General features: G+C 54.4%; 1 protein-coding gene across 7 annotated transcripts in view; it reads right to left on the minus strand.

Annotated features, from left to right (window-relative positions):
- The window catches only part of ARHGEF18 (Rho/Rac guanine nucleotide exchange factor 18), a 99,932-nt gene that overhangs the window by 69,879 nt on the left and 10,701 nt on the right, over positions 1-19,352 (minus strand). For 4 of the 7 annotated variants that reach the window (XM_075070971.1, XM_075070970.1, XM_075070969.1 and 1 more), the window contains exons 2-9: positions 10,560-10,700; positions 8,836-9,334; positions 4,241-4,445; positions 3,290-3,404; positions 1,950-2,007; positions 1,470-1,514; positions 1,020-1,100; positions 412-517 (exon numbers count right to left, since the gene is read on the minus strand). In XM_075070971.1, coding sequence (XP_074927072.1) covers positions 412-517; positions 1,020-1,100; positions 1,470-1,514; positions 1,950-2,007; positions 3,290-3,404; positions 4,241-4,445; positions 8,836-9,334; positions 10,560-10,700 — 1,250 coding nt within the window. Of the gene's footprint in view, positions 1-411; positions 518-1,019; positions 1,101-1,469; positions 1,515-1,949; positions 2,008-3,289; positions 3,405-4,240; positions 4,446-8,835; positions 9,339-10,279; positions 10,376-10,559; positions 10,701-19,352 lie in introns of those variants that run through there. The other 3 variants (XM_075070972.1, XM_032782853.2, XM_032782859.2) reach the window with 2 other exon arrangements.

Raw genomic sequence — 19,352 nt, forward strand, 5'->3', positions numbered from 1 at the left:
TATAAATTCACACCTGCTCCCTGCCCAGGGGTTGTTGCCTGGGGAGGGCTGTGCCCCAGACAGGGTCCATGCACTGGAAAGAGGACAGCTTCCCCAGGGCAGCCCAGCAGCCAGCCCTGCCAGACCCCTCCTCACCCTTGCCCCACACAGGAGGCCATGCTGTCATCTGGAGGAAACATCCTCCCTGATTGGAACTCCCCGCACATTGGGCAGCCCATGCTGGAGCAGCCAGGACAAGTCCTGAGCAAATCTGGCCCAGGGAGCGACACTCCTAGCAGATGGTATTAGGGGCTGGGCTGCTGTCGTGTCCCACAGCAGCCCAGCTAGACCCTACCCTAGAACCCAGGGAGCTTACTTCCTCTCTGGTGACAGTGCTGAAAGCCCCTAATGGGTTCTGCTTTTCTCCCTCACCTTATCCTTCTGCCAGGACCCAGTGACACGGCTCCGCAGGGAACTCAGCCGGCGCTTCACCTTGGTGCCTCTCTCAATCTTGTCGCTCTTCCCATTGTCCTCAGCCCTGAAACAAGCCAGGAAATGAGTCTCATCTAAAGGGAAGGCAAAGGGGGTGGGAAGTGCTAGGGAAGCCCTGGGACAGGCATGTGTCCCACGCACAACGCCCCCAGGAGAGACTCCTGATGGAGCTCACTGTCAGGCTCCCCGAGGGCCTCCCAACACTGAGTTCCCCAAATCTCATGAGCTTCAGTCACCTCCCACATCTGCAGCCTTGTGATGAAGGTGCTGAGCTCTCCGGGACCTGGGTTCAAGTCCCAGTTTAGCCACTGACTTCCTGCATGTCCTTGGGAAAGTCACTTCCCCTCCGTGACGCGGCATTTGTCTACAAGAGGAGGAGAGTAACCCTGCCACCTATTTGGACAGTAAGCTCCTTGGGGCAGGGGCTGCATCTGTGCACACCCAACACAATGGGGCCCTGATCCTGCCTGGGGCAGCTGGCTGGGATGCCTGAATAGGTGGGGAGTTGGGATGGGGATGTGGGGCACCCATGCCAATGGCTCACTTACTCATTAGACAGGAACTCGAACCAGGTAAGGTTCTGCTGGGATTCGTTGCTGCCCTCGGCTGTGCAGGCCCCTTGCTTCACCCTGCACAATGGAACAGGACAAGGCATCAGACGGGGAGAAAGAGTAAACTGCCCCAGAGCTTCTGAAGGGAGCAAGTTTTGCCTGTCCAGGGGGACCCCAGCAGGCTCTGCACACCCTGGGGTGGGGGGTTGGTGTGGGGCAGTTCCCGTGTGGGTGCCTGACAAGCCCTGCACACCTATTCCCAGGGTGGTGCTGGGGGCCATGTAAACTGTGGATGTCAGCTCCCAGGAAAGTCTTGGGTGGAGCCTAGTGGCCCTTGTGCACTCTGGGGGGTTGTTGCATGGGAGCTGCCCCAGGGGACACTGGGAGGTAGGACAGCCCATGAGACTTATCCATCCCCCAGGTCCCCTCTCCTAGCCCCACACTCACCCATGAAACTGTTTCAGCTCCTGCAGCACCTGCTGGACGATCAGCCTGCCATGGAGGAGGAAAGGGGTTAGGAAGTCGCCCCAGTGGCCACTGCTCCAAACTCCCACACAGCCCAGGACAAGATTCATGCCTGGGGGTAGGTAGCAAGAGCCAGCAAAATGCTTCCCTCGTACCCTGGTGACTAGGAAGGAGCAGCTGATGGAGGGAGCATGCCAGCTACAGAGACCCACCTGCAGGGTCACACTATGCCTCACACAGCATGAAACACCAGCTGTTTGGCTGACAATCTCAGTGAGCCCAGGATGCATCTCAGAGCATCCCCTGGGTCCAGGGCACGTCCCAGACCAGGCACTGCCACGGCTCATTGCACTGCTGTTTCTTGCTCTCTTACAGTTAGAGGCTGAATCCGGATCCCCAGCAACTCAGAAGAACTTAGAGAATCACTGACCCACCCCCTGCTCCAGGATCACTGATACCTACACATGGTCTGGGGCCACATGGTCCTTTTCAATCGTCTCCAGCGCAGGCGGTTCAATACCTGGAACCCAGGGAGAACATGGTCAATGGGGATGCCAGCTCCCTGGGCTGTCCCTTGGCAGAGTGTCACATTTCAAGCTAGGTACAATTAACCCTGGGCCTGCTGGGCTCCCACGCTCCCTTTAACAGGGAAGAAGGGTTGCTGTGGAGTCTGCCTTGGTTTCCCAACCTGTCCCTTCTTAGCTCCATTCCCTGCTCTACCTCCTTCACATGCTCCTTGAAATCGGAGGGCAAGAACCCAGTTCATCACATATGTCCCAAGCTACTTGACCTCCTGCACTACTTCTCCGATGCATCCTCTTTCTGCTCCCTCCCCATCTTTTCCCAGCTGAGGGCCGGAGATACATGCAGATTGCTTGATGGCAGCCTGGTGGTCACATTAATGGAATTTCAGCAGTAGGCTCCCTAGGTGTGGACAAAACAGAGCTCCCGTGAGGTAGGAAGCTATGGAGGTGACAGGCCATGGTCAAATCCTGGTGTTCTCGTGGGTTCCTCGTGCTCTCGAAAGAGTTTTGTCTCGTCACCCTGCTCTGAAGCAAGGGTTTTTCTGAATGGGCAGGAGTCAAGGGGAAGCAGCTCTTTCTGGGCAGGGATTGTGTTTCAGCAGCGTTTCCTGGGGAACTTCACAAAGGGATCATAAACCCCAACAGGATACCCAGCCAGGTGATGGTCAGTTCTCTCTCTAGCCTGCCTAAAGCCTGTCCAATCCAGGAATGAGAATCTCTGTGACTCTGCTCTAAAGGCTGCGCCCTGCCTTGGTTTATCCCATCCCAGGCAGGCTCAGTACTTGCTGGCTGCACATCACTGGCTGTTCTGGAAGCTGGGTTACCAGGGGAAGCCTGCACTGTGCCCCTGACAGGCGGGACTGAGGCTCATATACAAACTGTGTTGTTGGGATGCTGCTTTCTGTCCACAGGACACTGTTTGTTGTTGTGTGCAACCAGGGATCCGACACCGCACCCAGCCATGGACACGTTCTGTGGCAATGTGTCATTGCAGACAGCTATGATGTGTCACACCACAGTAACAGAGCTATGGAAATTCCTTAGATCAGACTTACGGTACATCTACACTGCACCTGGGGCTGTAATTTCTGGCTTGGGAAGATGTAATCACACTAGCTCTGACTCAGCTAGCATGCAACAAACAGTGTAGCTGAAGCTGCCCGAGTCCATACCCAGGGCTGCACAGACTTCAGGATTCTCCACAGGATCTCCTGCAAGCACACATTCCTAAGACTACGTCTGTACAATTAACCTATTTGATGCCAGGTATTTACTCACCTTTGGCAACTGGAAGCGACACCTCCAGGTTGTGAGAGATTTGAGGAGAAGAAACGTTGTTGCAGGTGGAAGGGACAGACTTTGTCCTCAGTCTCTTCCCATTCCTGCCATATTCCTGGAAAAGACAAGAATCAGCAACGCTTCAGGGACACGTGGTTTGCACCGGTCCTGAGCACCAGCAGGGTTTTGCTGATGACCCCACCCCACTGTCTTGGTGGAAGTCACAGCCAGAGAGTTACCACACAGTATAAATCAGGGGATCCCTTCAAAACCGATTACACTGGAAACAAACCCTGGGAATAGGCTGACATCCCATGCCACTCTTTGGTGTTTAACCAGAGTTATGATCACAGCACATGCTGGAAAAGCCATCTATTTACTAGAGTTTCTATGGAGGGCTGAGGGTCTGGGCTTTAGGATGGTGTGGAAGAAGTATATGCTGCTGTGATATCTGCTGTCTACTGGATGGTTCCATGCTAGAGTGCCTAGAACTTTTGTACAGGTCTCCTTTTCACATATAGTGAATAGAAAGAAACAAAGATATTGGGTGGAGCTGCTAATCAGGAGACCTGGGCTCTATTCCTAACTGGCTTGAACTCTCGGTGACCTCCGCATCAGGTTCCCCATCTATAAGATGGGGGAGATGTCCCTACTCTCCGGGGCTCTGATGGGGTCTGAGATCCTCACGGCACAGAAGCCACCAAGTGACCCACGTTATTATTACGCAGGAACATGCGTCTGTGACCCTTTGGGGCCCAGGGGCTGGAGCGGTTTGTCCCAGAGCAGAGCGAGGACACAGCTGAGGATTCACAAGTGCCGAGGTCCCTGGGGGTAGTGCTGTCAGGAATAGAGCCTGGAGAGACAGGGCATAGGTTGAGCCTGCGTGTCCTGCAGTCCAGCATCTCCCCCTCCCCACAACGTGCCACGGGCACGGCTTTCATGCCCACTCACTGTGTCCTCATGATCAGGCTTGATAGCAAAGTTCAGATGCAGGGGCTCTATCTCCACTTTGATCAGAGTGCTGCCACTGCCTCCCCAGGCCTCCAACCCAGCTGTGGGCAGCTCCATGGACACACGGGGAGCCAGGCAGGGCAGGATCCTTTCGAGCTCTTCTTGTTCCAGGTCACTGGCCATCTCGGAGGCATCCAGGCTTAGCCTAGTTCAGGGAACAGAAGTCAGCTCAGACCACAGGAAGGCAGCAGGGGGCCGACAGAGGACACCAGTATGTGCCCTCCTCTACTGCCACCAGTCCAAGGGCCTCATCCCCAGGGACAGGAAATCCGGGCCCAATTCTGCACCAGACCCGTCTGTCCCACAAAAGCTGTTGGCCGTCAGCTGTGGATGGTGGGCAGAGGCTGGCCAAACAAAGCCACACCTGTGTCTCCATTCAAGGGCAGACAGCTGAGGACAAGAAAGGCCTGTTACAGGTACCAACTACATTGGACAGCAGCCTGGGGGTGACAGATAGGGCAATTTCCTGCCGTAGCCTGGAAAAAGCGTATTTGTGAAGGTATAAAGGGTACAATCCCTTTGGGGTCTGACGCCTGCAGCTGGCTGCCTGCAAGCTCTGCCCGCTGCACCTGAGAAGAGAGCAGAAACTTAATTAGCTGATCTTTATAAGAGAGGGAGAGACTCCCGAAAGCTGAGGGGAAGGGGCTGTGCCCCTAACGGACTGCTGCTGGAAACTATGGAAAGTCCTGGATTGTTGAGGCTCTGAGGTCAAAGCCAGGAATTTTGGGTTGCTGAAGCTATTGGTGTGAGGGCCAGATGTGGGTAAGGGACCTCTCCGCCTGCACAGACTTTGAGGGAAGAATCCATGTGGTTTGATTTGTTTTGTTCAGAAGGGTTAAAATAAACAGCAAACCCTGATAGAAACTGCTTCCCTAGGTTCTCTGAAGGGAGCTCAGACAGAATGACCCCAGGCAGCAAGCTGGCTCTCCAAGAGCAAAACCTGGCCTGGTAAGTAGGAGGAGAGTGCTAGAAGATAGGCCCCAACCCTACACAGCTCTGAATTAAGTTTAAGTTATCTGTGGGGTAGAGTCCACTGTATTGAATGCTAAATTTATGGATTATTGTGGAATAGGAAGCAACTTCTCTAGGGGGAGATGTGGCCAAAGTAAACCCTGTGAAGTGTTGTGAGCCTCAAAGGTCTGTTCTAAACAATAGGCCAGACACGGAGGCTCTTCTGGGACAAAGAGAAGTGGGTTCCTAGGAAATGCCTCAGGGTGTGGGGGGGAGGGGGTGAATATAAATTCACACCATCAGACCCAGCTGTGCCTTGAGGACAGAACCACTGTTTGCTAATTACTACCCTGGAATCTGAGGAGCAAAAGCCTGAACTGTAGAAAGGATAGCGTGACCAGTTCATGGCAGTTCTTGTTTTGAGCTAGAGCTGTTACTTGTAACCACATAAAATCTCTGGGGGTTTGAAGGACTGTCCGCCGGCCAGAGCCCTGGCTGGCATTAGGGGTGATCTCTGGTGAGCTCATTAGCCTGCTTGTAGGCTCTTTTAGTGTTTTTAACATGTTTTCTCTGTACTGCTTTCATCTTAGAACTAGACGCGCTTGCTTGGAAAGAGCTGAGTTATTCTCAGAGTTATGCTGCTTATAGCCTCTGTAAAGCACCGTGCAGAAGCTGACTGCTTAGGCCATCTGATTGGCTGGAGTTATCACAGTGTAGAACCGTGCAGCCTCCACATACCCCAGTCAGGAGGGAGAGAGATGCGGGTCTCTGCCCAAGAGAGGTGAGGCCTGAGGAGCTGGGAGCCTAAAAGTGGGTGATCTTACTAGACCACAGAGGGGATGCAGTTGCCCTGAACAACTGCAGTTGCCCTGGTGCAGTTGCCCTGAACTGTGACACTGTGTTAAAGAGTCACCAGAACAGACACACCTGCACACACAGTCCCTTGCACAGATGTGCTGCTACAGGGGACTATGCAGCAGGAGATGGAGTTGAGCTTGCATTTACACTGCAGCTGTTTCCACCACCAAGCAGATAGCAACCAGGTTTGCTTGCCCAAATCCCACATATGCATGCAAAGGAGGGATTATTGCAGGGCCAGTTTAGAATGCAACCAGAGATGGGGATGGAGAGAGCGTGGGTGGAGGACCAGGGCAGATGATGCAAGAGATAACAACTATGCTACAGCTGCACCTTCCAGGGTTCTGGTTACACTATGTAACTCAGAGCAAAACCAGAGTGATCTGTTGAGTCCCTACAATCAGAGGGATTATGATAATTTGTCTAGAGGCTCCAGCCCAACTTTACCAGCCACTGTAACCCCCACCCCTAAAATGATGGGGGACCCCATGGTAAGCATAGATGGCATCTGTTATGCCCAGTCACAGTGCCCAGAGCTATGCCCTCTGTGATGCATTTGGTGCATCACTCTAGAATGTATAGATCAGCTTTCCTAATCATCAGTATGTCCATGACCTGCCCGTACCCCTGCAGGACAGACTGTGCCAGCAAACACTGCTAACACCTGCCCAGCCCTTGTGAGGTTCTGGGACAGACATGGGCAGCTGCCCAGGCAGCATGGCCTGACTCAGTTTGAATGCTGTACTCCTGTTGGCTAAAATACCATCAAAATCACATCGGGCTTTCCCTTTGAAAAAGCCTGATTTTGCAGGCAGGAAGCCACTGCCATGAAACTGCCCTGTAAACCCTGCCACCACACACTTACAGTGGAGGCTGCTAAATAGGCAGGACAAAAGAAATTCTCTTTCAGGGGCCACAGACCAGGATAACTCTCCCATGTCCCCCAAGGCCCTGGTGATTCCTAGTGTGCTGAGGGAAAGTGCTGTCAGGATGCGAGCCACATAGGAGCGAGTGATGAATAGAGACCAATGGAAAATCTGATGCTACCTTGTGGGACCTAGGTGCTGATCCGTGTCACTTGGCTCCTGCTAGCCAGACACAGGTCCTGGGAGAACCAGACATTCCCCTTCTCCACATATCGTAAATCACCCAGAAAGGGGACTGACCAAGGCTATGGCTTGCTGCCGGCCGCCTGCGCACTAGGTCACATGTTCCTGCCACAGCGTAAGCTGTGAATGATACACAGTACATGGAACAACAATAGGTCTTAGGACCGAAGCCTGTGCCTGATAAAGAACTGCCAAGATCTTAGCCCAAGATAATTCCAGGGCACCTTATAAGGAGGAAGAGATAAAAATAGTCGTTGCTGGCTCACAACTCCCTCCGTGCCGGCAGCCAGATCAATATGTTCGTCCCAAGGACACACAAGTTCACAGAAATCCTGCCCAGAGGCCTGTGTGTGACGGAGCATGTGCGGAGGAGGCAGCTCCAGGCCTGGCTCAGCCTTACCCACAGAACACCCGCTCTCCAGCCACAGGAACCCAGAGGAGGATGTGGCCTGCCAGGGAGGACAGGGTCAGTGCTGGGATCACATGGGCAGGCATCCTCCAGGGGAGAGCAGCTGGTTTGGCAGAGCTGTCCGCTCAATACCTCCTGCTGGCTCGGCCGGAGCTGAGGGTACAAGGATGGGCTGGTACCATTCTCCAGAGCTTCCCCACTGGGGCAAAGGGATGCAGGCAGGGACCCCACTCATCCCAGGAGGGGAGATCCCCTTTCCAGCTCCCGGGCCCGCTGGGAAGGGCCTTCTTGCTGCTGCTGCCCCTCGCCAAGCGGCTGATGGTGTAAAGCCTCTCCCAGCCCCCCACACCCAGGCCTCCTGCAAGAGTTTACATCCCACACAGCACAGGGAGTGGGAGGCTTCCAGGACTCCCTTGGCAGAGGCTGACTAGGGAGGGGGACCACCCAGCAGCAGAGAGAGCATTCTAGCCAAAGCACTGCACAAGCCTTTGCGGCTCTGGGTGGGCTGCGCCAGCCAGCCTCTTGCAGGGGGAGGAGCGGAGATGTCAGCAGACAGCAGGCCTACTGGATGGGTGGCTCAGGGCAACCTGGGGAATTGGAGTCCTTTCCCTGAACGTTTATTGGGGCTGGGGTGTCTTGGGGCAGAACAGAGACGGCACAGTCACTGTCAAGCCAGCAGCTCCTCCCAGACTGGTCCTGCCACCTCAGACTAGAGGGGAGCTTGGCCCTAGGGCCCAGTCTGGTGCCTGGAGCAAACAGCCACAAGCCAACACTCAGCTCTGGGGAGTTCCGGCTGGGGAAGGAAGCAGCGTCTTGGGGCTGCCAGCTCCTTGAGACACTGGGCTTACAGCAGCTACACTGAAAAGCCTGCTGGGGACATGGGCCCCTGGTACTCGGGGATCAACTTCAGACCCTTGGGTGCCGTATGTAGCCACAACATGAATAACCAAGGGAAAGACCCGGAACTGCCCCCTTCTCAGTCTCGGGAAGCCCAGAAGTGGGACACTGCCTCCACCCCCAGCCTAGGGGAGTTTTTTTGTCACACAGCAAGTGCAAGTGCATCCCAGATCGAGGAAGCAGCAGCCCCTTTTTTCCTGCCCAGGGCTCGAACCCTGATTTCAGATGTCTGGAAAGCTGCTGTTTCACTGCATCCTCTCTCCCTCCTTCCCCCCACAGGCCCCACACAAGCTTGGCTGAGCCTGCCGTACCTGCGCTCGCTGTCTGTAGGGGACACGGGGCTTTCCCAGCTGTGCCTCCGTGAGGTGGACATGGATCTCATTAGCGCGGGGAAGGACTGCTCATCCTCATGTAGCTCCAGTCCTTTACCCTGCTGTGCCAGGCACTCCCTCACAGGGGGGCTGTCCTGGGGCCCTGCCGCACAGGAGCAAGCAGAATCACTGTTCAGGAAATGGCAGCTGGTCTCCCTGTACTGCACTGAGCCAGAGATGGGATCGGGGCAGGCAATGCCCACAGGCGTTCGCCCCAAGCCTCCAAGCTTCTCTTCCAGTATAGGAGAGCTGGGCACCACCTGGCCTGTCTGTTCTGGCAGCATTGCCATTGCTGGAGTCACGCCGGCCTCTGGCAGGTTCGGCAGCCCCAGGTCTCTGTAATACTCGGTGCCGTGGAGAGCGAAGTCTATGGAGAGGAGATCCTCAGTGCTACTGTGCACATCACCCATCAGGGCATCCGGCTCCAGAGACAACGAGTCTTCCTGCCAAGGGAGCAACAGCTTAATACCTTGGGAAGAGACCAGGCAGAGCAGAGCATGGCTGGGGCAGACCACGCTGCCCAGGCCTCAGAAAGGGGCACGCGCCCACTCCCACTAGATTCCCTTTCACTTCTTGTGACAAATCCAAAGGCAGCTAATCCCTCCCTCTGGGGCTTTGGAATATTAACACTTAACGTGTTATCCCTGACACCTCGGAAAGACACCAAGCTTCCAGCTCACCTTCCCCTGTGGGGGGAGATATCGCTGTGACATGTGACACACAGGGACCGGTGTGACATGAGGGAAGAAGCACAAAGGGCTGGAGTTAGGCTTTCCGATGAGTATGGCTGATCACCTGGCTGGCTTTGAGGACTGAGACGTCTCAGATGTGTGAGATTTTTGTGGTGCTGCCTGAGCCAAGAGCAGGGCTCTGGTACCTCTCTGCACTTTGCCTCAGGGCAGTCACTGCATGCCCAAAGCAGGGCAGTCATTGGTCTCAACACTGGAGGGGAAAGAGAAGGGCACAAAGGGCTTCTCTGGTGGGTGAATTGTGCTGCCAGCTTAGCACGGGAATGCCTAATACTTCTGTCCTATGGCATGTGGCATTCCTGTGCCTGACTCCCACTAATGCCAAGGGAAGGGGAGTGTGTCATTTCCCTGTGAACAGGGGAAGTGCGTCTCCCAAGCAGCCCTGCTCTCCAGTTTCACACTAGGGCAAATCCTCCAGGACATTCTTCCCCTCTCTGCAGGAGACTGAATTGAAAACTTTGCTGCTGCAAGGCCAGAGGGTGGGGGGTACAAACACTGGCTGGGGGCTGGGCTGACTAACCTCTAACCCCTTTCACTTGGATCCAGACCCAAAGCCAAAGGCTCGAGCATCAGGTCTCTGCAAGTGAAGCCACTGGCTGAGAAGAGCAGCCTTGGTGCAGCAAAATCTCACTCACTTTCCACAGAAAAACAACCATCCATCCACAGCACCATCCGGAGAACAGCGAGTCTGCCACTAGGTCAGAGGCGGCCCCAGGGACCCAGTGCTTCCAGCGGGGGCTGTGGATGGGAGCAAAGGACAGGCAGTACACTGGATACTGTGCTAAAAGGAAGGGGGATTCCCAGTCCAGAACCCTCCCCACAGGGCTGCCACCCTAGCCCCTGCATAGCTGAGACTGCCCACTTAGCACTCTCACCTACGGGACAGTGTTTTGGCACCTTAACGGTAGGCTACACTTGCCTTTTCCTCTGCCATGCTGGTGAAGAAGACTTCATCCTCAGCAATCAGGGATGGGGAGAAGGTGTCTGGGCTGCTGCAGTCTGACGTGGGGATGCCGCTGGCAGCGAACTCCCGCGAGCACGGCTTGCAGTCTGACCCTGCAAGAGAGAGACAGTCACGGTCACTGAGCAAGAGGGAAACGGGACCAGCCACAAGGGCAGCGATGGATCAGATGCAGCCACGCAGAGCGAGTGCAGAACAGGGCAGTCCCAGTGCCCAACGCATGGCACACAGCCCCTTGGGCTCCTACATGGTGGCGGTGCCGGGGCCCTTGTGACCTCAGCAGCCATCAGTCCGGAGCCAGCTAGAGAACGGCCTGCCATGGGCACCTTGCTGCAGGTGCACTGGAGACGCTGCAGTCTGCCCCACTGAGACCAACGCAGCTGAGCAGAGGTGAAGCTGCTGGTGGCAGAAGGCAGACACTGGTCCTGCGTTCCCCATGGGGGGCTGTAGGGCACTACATACAGACAGCAGAGCCCTAGAAAGGAGACAGCACAGTAAGGGACAGAACTTGCCCTAGCCAAGGTCAGGCTGGGCACCCTCCTTAGCCCTTCACGGAGAGACACAGGGGAGTTAAGGAGGAAGCTCCAGCGAGACAAGTCAGCCACTGGCTGAAGAAGGCCCAGGCACTGCAAGCTGAGGCCTGATCTCTGTCTCAGGCCAGGCCCAGCCCTCGCCCCCAGGCTGCTCATTTGAACCTGTGCTTTCAAAGAGAGTTTACCCCCAGAAGCACTGCCCCAGGCCGGACCCAGGCCCAAATCCGTTCCCACCCGCCTGCCAGCATATGGCCAACCTGTCCCCCAGCCACACTACGCAATGCGGGATTCGTTGCTTCCTCACTGAGGATCCAGAGGGGAGTTGAGCCTGCCCTTCGTAGCACCAGGTCACTCCCAAGCAGGAGGGCATTTTAAACAATAACCTGAGCATATGGGCCATTAACTGAGCCAGCGGGTGACCAACGAGAGCCTTGGTGGCCAGCAGATCTGGCCATGACAGAGGGAAGGGACAAGCGGAGTCTCTATGGCCCCTACAACAAACAGCCCAGGTGCCTGAGTCCTGATGCAGCAGGAGCAGGGCACCCCTGTGGGGCACATGGGGCCTACACAACCCCCAAGGCCTGGTGTCCCTGCCCCAGGGAGAGCACGGGGCATACGGGGCCTGCCTGGAGAAGGCAGCACATGTATCTGCTAAATTCAGTATAAAATCAAATGGCATGAGACAAGCAATCTGTAACCAGATCCCTCTGAGTGTGATCAGGCCCTGACTGAGCCATGGGAGCCACCAACCACCATGCTGGGCGCTACGTTTCTCCCTGGCACAAGGCCCTTGTGATGAACTTGGCCCCTTCTCTCCAGTGCTGACAGTGTCCGTCACCTGCCCTAGGACAGACAGCAAACATGACACCCTGACAGCAGAGAGGGCGATGGGCTGTGGGGAGGCCTACACTGAGAAAGCCAAATGTCATTGCTGGGGCTGTAAATGCAGCATTTCTGCCCCAGAATGTGCCTGTTCCCTGCTCCCTCGTGGCCCAAATGGGGAGCTCGAGCCATTCCGCTTGCAAAGCGATTTTCCTTCGCCGCCAACAGGTGATAAATGTTATGCAGAATGTCTCCTTTGCCCCCAGACCCCCTTAGGCAGGGCCCCCCTCCACAGGGCAGTGCAGCTGGATTGGCTGCAATTCTGCTGCATGGAAAGTCTCCTTCTGCTCATGATCCCTAGGGAACAGGGGAGTGCTCGTGCTGGGCTGTAACTCTGCACAACGTGCTTCACAAGTACAGAACGTCTCCACTGGCCCCGACCCAGCGAAACGTCAGCGAATATAGCTCCTGAACAAGTGCTGGCGGGGGGAGGGTCTGAGACAATTCAGGGCAGCCCTATGGCTATGGGAAGCTTTCTTGTGGGACCCCCACGGCTCTCAGGAGGGGAGCCCCAAATTTCAGCTCTCAGGGAGGAAGCAGGGCTACTCCTCTGACCAGAGCTACCACAGACCTTCAGGGATTGACAATCTAAATCACAAGCCAAGGAGGGCCCCTGGGCAGGTCTCATACTGCGAGCACCTGAAATGCCACGCTCCTTAACTCCCCCTGCACTGCACCTTGGCAGGGCAGCGCCTTCAACCATCATGAGACCCAGCTGCCTTCACGTCCCCTCCTTGCTGGCTCGGGTCTGGCATGGAGACTGGGTTTGGGTTCACTGATCTCCTGTTCCACTTTTTCCATTTCCAAGGTCTGGCAGGCTTCCCCATCCCCAGAGTCCCCCTGACAGCAGTGGCACCAGCTCACCAGGCACAGCAGCACTTGCAGGAGCAGAGGCTAGGGCAGGCGGGCAGCTCGCGCTCCGCCAGCCAGCCATTCCCAGGATTCCACACGCTACAGCAGGCGATTTACTGTAGCCATATGGTAAGGCCTGAGGCCTTTGTCTGCAGCCATATTAAGACAGCAGCAGCCATTAGCTAAGAAGCAGAAAGTCACATCCTCACATTTAGGGCTGACTCCAGGCACCAGCCCAGCAAGCATGTCAGGCTCTTTGGTGGCAGGTCCCTTGGTCCTTCTCAGAGAGAAGGACCTGCTGCCGAATTGCGGCTGAAGAAGAAAGCGGCGCAGTGGAGCTGCTGCTGATCACTGCTTTTTTGTTTGTTTTTTTCTCCCGCCGCTTGGGGCAGCAAAAACTCTGGAGCTAGCCCTGCTCACATTCCATCTAAATTACATTAAAACAATGTAATATCGGGCTGTTAAGAAGGCGCCTTCCTAATAGCACCTACCATCAGAGAAAGAAACAGAAACTTAAAATGGTTAAAAAAAACTTAGTTTGATAGCATTCTGTCTGGCAATAAATCACTTATCAATAGTTGTGAAATCCTCATTTCTTTATTGTTTTATCTTTACAGACCTTAGGTATCGTAACCAAGGGGCTTTGCCTCCCCAAACAGCCTACCGTGGCCCCACCTGCAGGCCAGTGTGCCTCCGGCAGCAACTCGGGGCCACCGAGGCAGCTGCTGCTGGGCCATGCTCCCTGCCTGGCATTGGCCACCTGAGCACCGGGACTAGGGACCGTGCTGCCCAGAGCCCCGAGAGTGGGGCTACCCGGAGCCCCGGAGCACAGGGGACTGCGCTGCCCAGAGTCCTGAGCCCCAAGGCTGGGGATGCGGTGACCACGCTGCCCGGCTGCCCAGAGCCCCGAGGTGTGGGGACCATGCTGCCCAGAGCTCTGAGCCCTAAGGCTGGGGGCGTGGGGACCGCGGTGACCGCGCTGCCCAGAGCCCTGAGCCCCAAGGCTCGGGGTGCGGTGACCATGCTGCCCAGCCACCCAGAGCCCCGAGGCTGGGGTCACGGGGACCACGCTGCCCAGCCTCCCAGAGCCCTGGGGCACAGGGACTGTGCTGCCCAGAGCCCCAAGCCTGGGGACGCGGTGACCGCGCTGCCCAGCCGCCCAGAGTTGCGAGGCTGGGGGCACGGTGGCTGCACCGCTCAGGGGCTGTGGGTGCTGAGGCTGCAGTGCACTTGGGCTGGGGCCTCCCCCCCTCCCACCCCCAGCTGTCTGGCACTGGGCCTTGGGGGCCACAGTGCGGGTGCTTTGGGCTCCTGCAGGGGAGGTAGCAGGGGGAGTGTGGGGCCTTGGGCACAAGGGGAGGGGCTGGGGGTTAGCCTCCCCAGGCAACTGGGTTACTGGCTGCCCATGATTGTTCCTGTTACATAATTAATTTTGCTAGGTATAAATTAAGGTGGTGGGATGATTAGGTTAGAGAATTTTGTTACAATATGTTAGGATTGGTTAGTAAAAATTTAGTAAAATGATTGGTTAAGGTATAGCTACTGTGATGGGGCAAGGCCAGATGGCTACAGTAAAGTACTGAGAAACAGGTATGTTAGCCCCAGGCTAAACAAATCCCTAGTACCCTGGTAACCAAATGGCAGTTGCTCCAGGTTAATCAAGGCACCTGGAGCCAATTAAAATCTTTCTAGAAGGCAGTAAAGATAGCTACTTTAATTAGAACACCTGCAGCCAATCAAGGCAGGCTAATCAGGGCACCTGGCTTTAAAAAGGAGCTCACTCCAGTCAGTCAGGCAGGGAGGAGCCAGAGGAGAAGGAGCTTGTGAGAGGAGCTGGGAGCAAGAAGCTGAGAGCGAGAGACTGTACTGCTGGAGGATTGAGGAGGACAAGCATTGTCAGACACCAGGAGGAAGGTCCTGTGGTGAGGATAAAGAAGGTGTTTGGAGGAGGCCACGGGGAAGTAGCCCAGGGAACTGTAGCTGTCCTGCAACTGTTACAGGAGGCACTATAGACAGCTGCGATCCACAGGGCCCTGGGCTGGAACCCGGAGTAGAGGGCGGGCCTGGGTTCCCCCCAAACCTCCCAACTCCTGATCAGACACAGGAGGAGCTGACTCAGACTGTGGGTTCCACAAGAGAGGAAGATCACTGAGGTGAGCAAATCCGCCAATAAGCGCAGGACCCACCAAGGTGGAGGAGGAACTTTGTCACACTACGCAGGACTCAAGTTTCACTATATAAATGGGGGTCCAAAAGGAAGTTCTTTGGGGAACCAACTCCAGGACACAGCCCCAAAGATTAGAGCTGCCAGACTTCAACACTCTGCCAGTGACATGGTGCAAAAGATGGAGTCCCCAGATGACCTGATCCTGACTGGCCATGAAGAAAAGTTCATCTGTCTTATTGAGAGTAGAAGTAGTTAGCACAGTATGTTTAGCATGTCTGTTCTGTTTTGGCGATTGTTAACAGGGGTTAAGTAGGATATTACTGTTTAAGACTCTTTCACTGGTAAAAGACCCCGTAAACCCACAAAAGATTAAGCCCTGAGTCCATAGGCAGAGGCAGCTCCAGGCCCCAGCACACCAAGCGCGTGCTTGGGGCGGCATGCTGTGGGGGGCGCTCTGCTGGTCGCCTGCGGGACGTCCACTGAAGCCACGGGACCAGCGGACCCTCCGCACGCCTGCGGGAGGTCCACCGGAGCCGCGGGACCAGCAACCAGGAGAGCGCCCCCCGTGGCATGTCGCTGTGCTTGGGGCTGCGATATGTCTAGAGCCGCCCCCGTCCACAGGGAATGGGTGTGTGCTCTGAGTCCAGAGCCCACAAAGGGGTATAGTTTGGTGCCTTTTGCCTGGAGCCCTAGGAACTGGGAAAGGGTGGGGGTGCCTAAACAAACTGGGTTACACCTTGAGCACTAGGTAGAGGTGGGATGCCCTAGAGTGTGCAAGTGACAGAGAATTTTGTGTGGGTAACACCGCATGCTACACCAGGTGATTTCCATGGCATGCAACCTGCACTGTTCTCCCAGCCCTTGGTGAGCCCACAGGCCCCTGCACCTGTCAGTTGGGAGGAGTCCCATACAGGCTTTCCAGTTGCCTTCTCCACAGAACAAATTCCCAGATACTCCAAAGTGACACTGAAGAAAAGGGGCCAAGAGCCCAGATCAGGTACACCCAGAGATATCTCCATGCATCGAGAAGAATATGGCTTCCACCAAGGAAGGCCCTTGGGTGCCCCCCCCATCTCCTTCCCTCACTGGCCAGGGTTCTTCAGCACTGCAACAGGTGAGGTTCTGTTCTCCATAAATGCACATCTCCACCATGTGTGTAACCTGCTTATACCTGCATAGTCTGGATCGTCCCAGAGAAAGATGGGCTTGTCCAGCACTCACAGATTTCACCCCCACCCCAATGGGCTCCACAGAGTAGTGCCAAAGTCACTCAGAACAACGGGGTGCAAGCTGTTTACTACCCAGCCTGGTCACTCGCATCTGCATCCTTGGCTGGGGAAGGATTCCTCTTGACTCCTGGCATGAACACCCATTATCACCGTCCACAGCCCCACACATCAATACTGCAGGGATGAAAAGCTGTTTCACAATAAGTCCCAACAGTGAAAGATTCATTGTCCTTGAAAAGAGGAAATTAGCATTCTCAGCTAATGCACATAAAGAGCAGTTGGAGAAATGCCCTGTTCCAGACCTGGATTACAGATAGTTGTTACAAACTTTGAGGCACTTCTCAGGGGCTTCTAGTCCTATGAGTTTGCTCGAGGGCCCACAGGCAGCTGCAGTCCATGGGAATGCAGGTGCTAAACCTACAAGAGTTAAACACATCAACAATTTTACTCTCATCCTTTATTCTTAAAGGCTACAGCCCAGGAGAGACTTTGGAGGTGTGAGGCTAGAGCCATACGCTGGGGTTCTAATGACAGTCCTGAGCAGCATGGAAGGATTTCACTCTCTGGTGTCAGAATGCTCCTGTGACCGTGTCCTCTGCACTGTAGAGTGTTTGTGTGAGTGAGAATGAGAGAGAGAGAGAGAGAGGCATGTGTATGCACACAACCTGATAGCTCATTGAGAAATAAAACAAAGGCTTGACATGGTTCATGGTACAATGCATCATCCAGCTGACTACAGCACATTCCTATGTAGCAAGCCACCCTGAAAACGTTAACCATGATCTCAAACCCATGGAGAATTCAGATGCCATCTCTAAGGAATACACTGGACAGAAGCCAGGCCACTGGACCAAGCATTGTGGTGGATAATTGAAGATACAGTCTCTTGCTTTATCCTCTGCAAGAGGCCAAACACTCCAGCTGACCCAACAGGACAAACCAACTCTTCAAGGAACACAACACACTTCAAAACTGAAATAAAACAAAGTATTCTGTAGATCTCTATTGCTGACCCCATATGTGACACCAAGAAACCTGAACTAACTACTCTAAGCTTGTTTAAATCACTCTGCAGTGACAACACTGCACATTTCATGCACGTGGTTCACTTGTTTAGACTAGGCTGGCTTAATGATCTTCTACACAAGCAGGACTGTCCAACATCGAACTGGGTGATGAGTATAAAACCAGCCTCAAGATGGGTAAGTCCTACAGAACTGTCCTAGAGTAAGTGAAACCTCCTTCTGGATGCTAATGCGTTACATGGAACTTGGCATGCAATGATGTAGCTATTTGATGGCTGTTAATCTTTCCTTCCTGAATCTTAAGAATTGTGTGTTCCTTCCAGAGACTTCAAATTACAATTGCTACCAATCAGCACAGGCAAGTGTCTGGCAATATGCATTTTTAATTTTATTTTTTCCCATATGTATTAATTGGTTCATATGAGAGAAAAAACCCTAAAAGATTACACTGAAATCCCACATAAAAGACATTAGAATTGAATCTTTTATTCATGGGCTATCAGCATAAACACCCCCATTAAAATGCCCCAGGAGTTCTAAAAGCTTTTGTTTACTCTGTCACAGGATTGTGCTGGACTTCCTCATGTTTAATAGGTAGCAGCAGGAGTGGAGATGACATCTCACACTTAATCACGTCACAAACCTAAATCAAGCTGATTGGCTACAGAAGGGGCATTGGGCTGAGATGAAATAGGCAGTTAGTTGGATGCCCTGTGTGATGAAAGTCACAAGAGGCTCCTCACAGACAGGGCTAGACACTGACAGACCCTCCCATGGACCTGGATCGCATTCGCCCTTCTGGCCACAGAATCGCACTGGAAGCTCATCTTCAGGCGATTATCCTCCAGGACCCTCAAGTCTTTTTCACAGTGAATGGCCTCCATGTCAGATATGCCACTAGCAGGAGGGACTGCTTAGCTGGCAGTGCCCAAGGGAAGGGAAGCAAGTTCTGTTTTCATAATGAGAGGTGCCTAGAACAAGGGAAGAAAAAGGAAGCCTCTTGTTTTCATGCCTGCTTTGAAACAGGGAACCTTCTCTGAAAGTGAATTGGCAGGGCCCCAAAGGTAGCTAGCTGCAAGGACCAGGCAGCCACTGCAGACTGACACGCATTTTGCTTCCACACTGATGTAGGTGATAGCTCTGAGTCACACATGTCAAAGTTAAACCAATAAGTGTTTTCCTCTAACAGCAGGAGCCATACCCTGCCTGCTGGAGCCGCTCCAGAAAGAGGCCCATTGCGGCTGTACAAGGCGGCCTTCAATCTTCAGCGCTGAAGTGGAACCCTGGAATGGAACCAGCACTCTTGGAATCCTGGAAAACATTCAGCTTGTTCTCCTCATGCCATCCCGGGGCTGGGGATCTGAACACAGGCACAGACTGCAGCCAACATAACATCTTCAACCCCCAGCACAACATAGATCCTCTCTGTGCATCGCAGACACTCCTATTCAACACTCGATAAATCAGTCCTGCACAGCAGCCCCTGTAAACTTCATAACACAGCCCCGCACAGCAAGGCATCATTACTCAGCACCATATAGAGCCCAGAGCTATAGGGCTGAGAGACCATTTTAGGCAATGTGTGCACAGCCAGATATGACAAATTAAGCCCCAGGCTACCTTTGCAGTGACTCCTTTCCAGCTAGTACCATGGAGAGAGACGAGGTGAAGGGGTAGCCAAGTAGCAAACCCTCCCAGGAGCCGAAGACTAAGCAAACAAGAGGAGCCTTGTCTGATGCCCTGAAGGTCAGACTGGCTTCATCCAACTTCCAAGAGAAGCAAATGTTTAAGTCGACAGACCCCCCCAGATTGGCCTGAGCCAGTGCAGACTGTGGAGTATAGGTGTCATGTCACATCAGCCATGTTAATCTAATCTAGTGGTTCACCTCGGGGGCTGTCAGCAGGTTTCAGGTGGTCTGTCAAGCAGGGCCAGCGTTAGACTGGCTGGGTCCCAGGGCAGAAATCCCATCCGGACCCCACCACAGCAGGGCTGAAAAACAGTAATTGTAGCCTAGGTGGGCCGTGGAGTTTTTATAGCATGCTGGGCGCAGGCGGGGGG

This window comes from Chelonoidis abingdonii, chromosome 11, assembly GCF_003597395.2.
Source record: "Chelonoidis abingdonii isolate Lonesome George chromosome 11, CheloAbing_2.0, whole genome shotgun sequence".
Taxonomy (NCBI): Eukaryota; Metazoa; Chordata; order Testudines; family Testudinidae; genus Chelonoidis; species Chelonoidis abingdonii.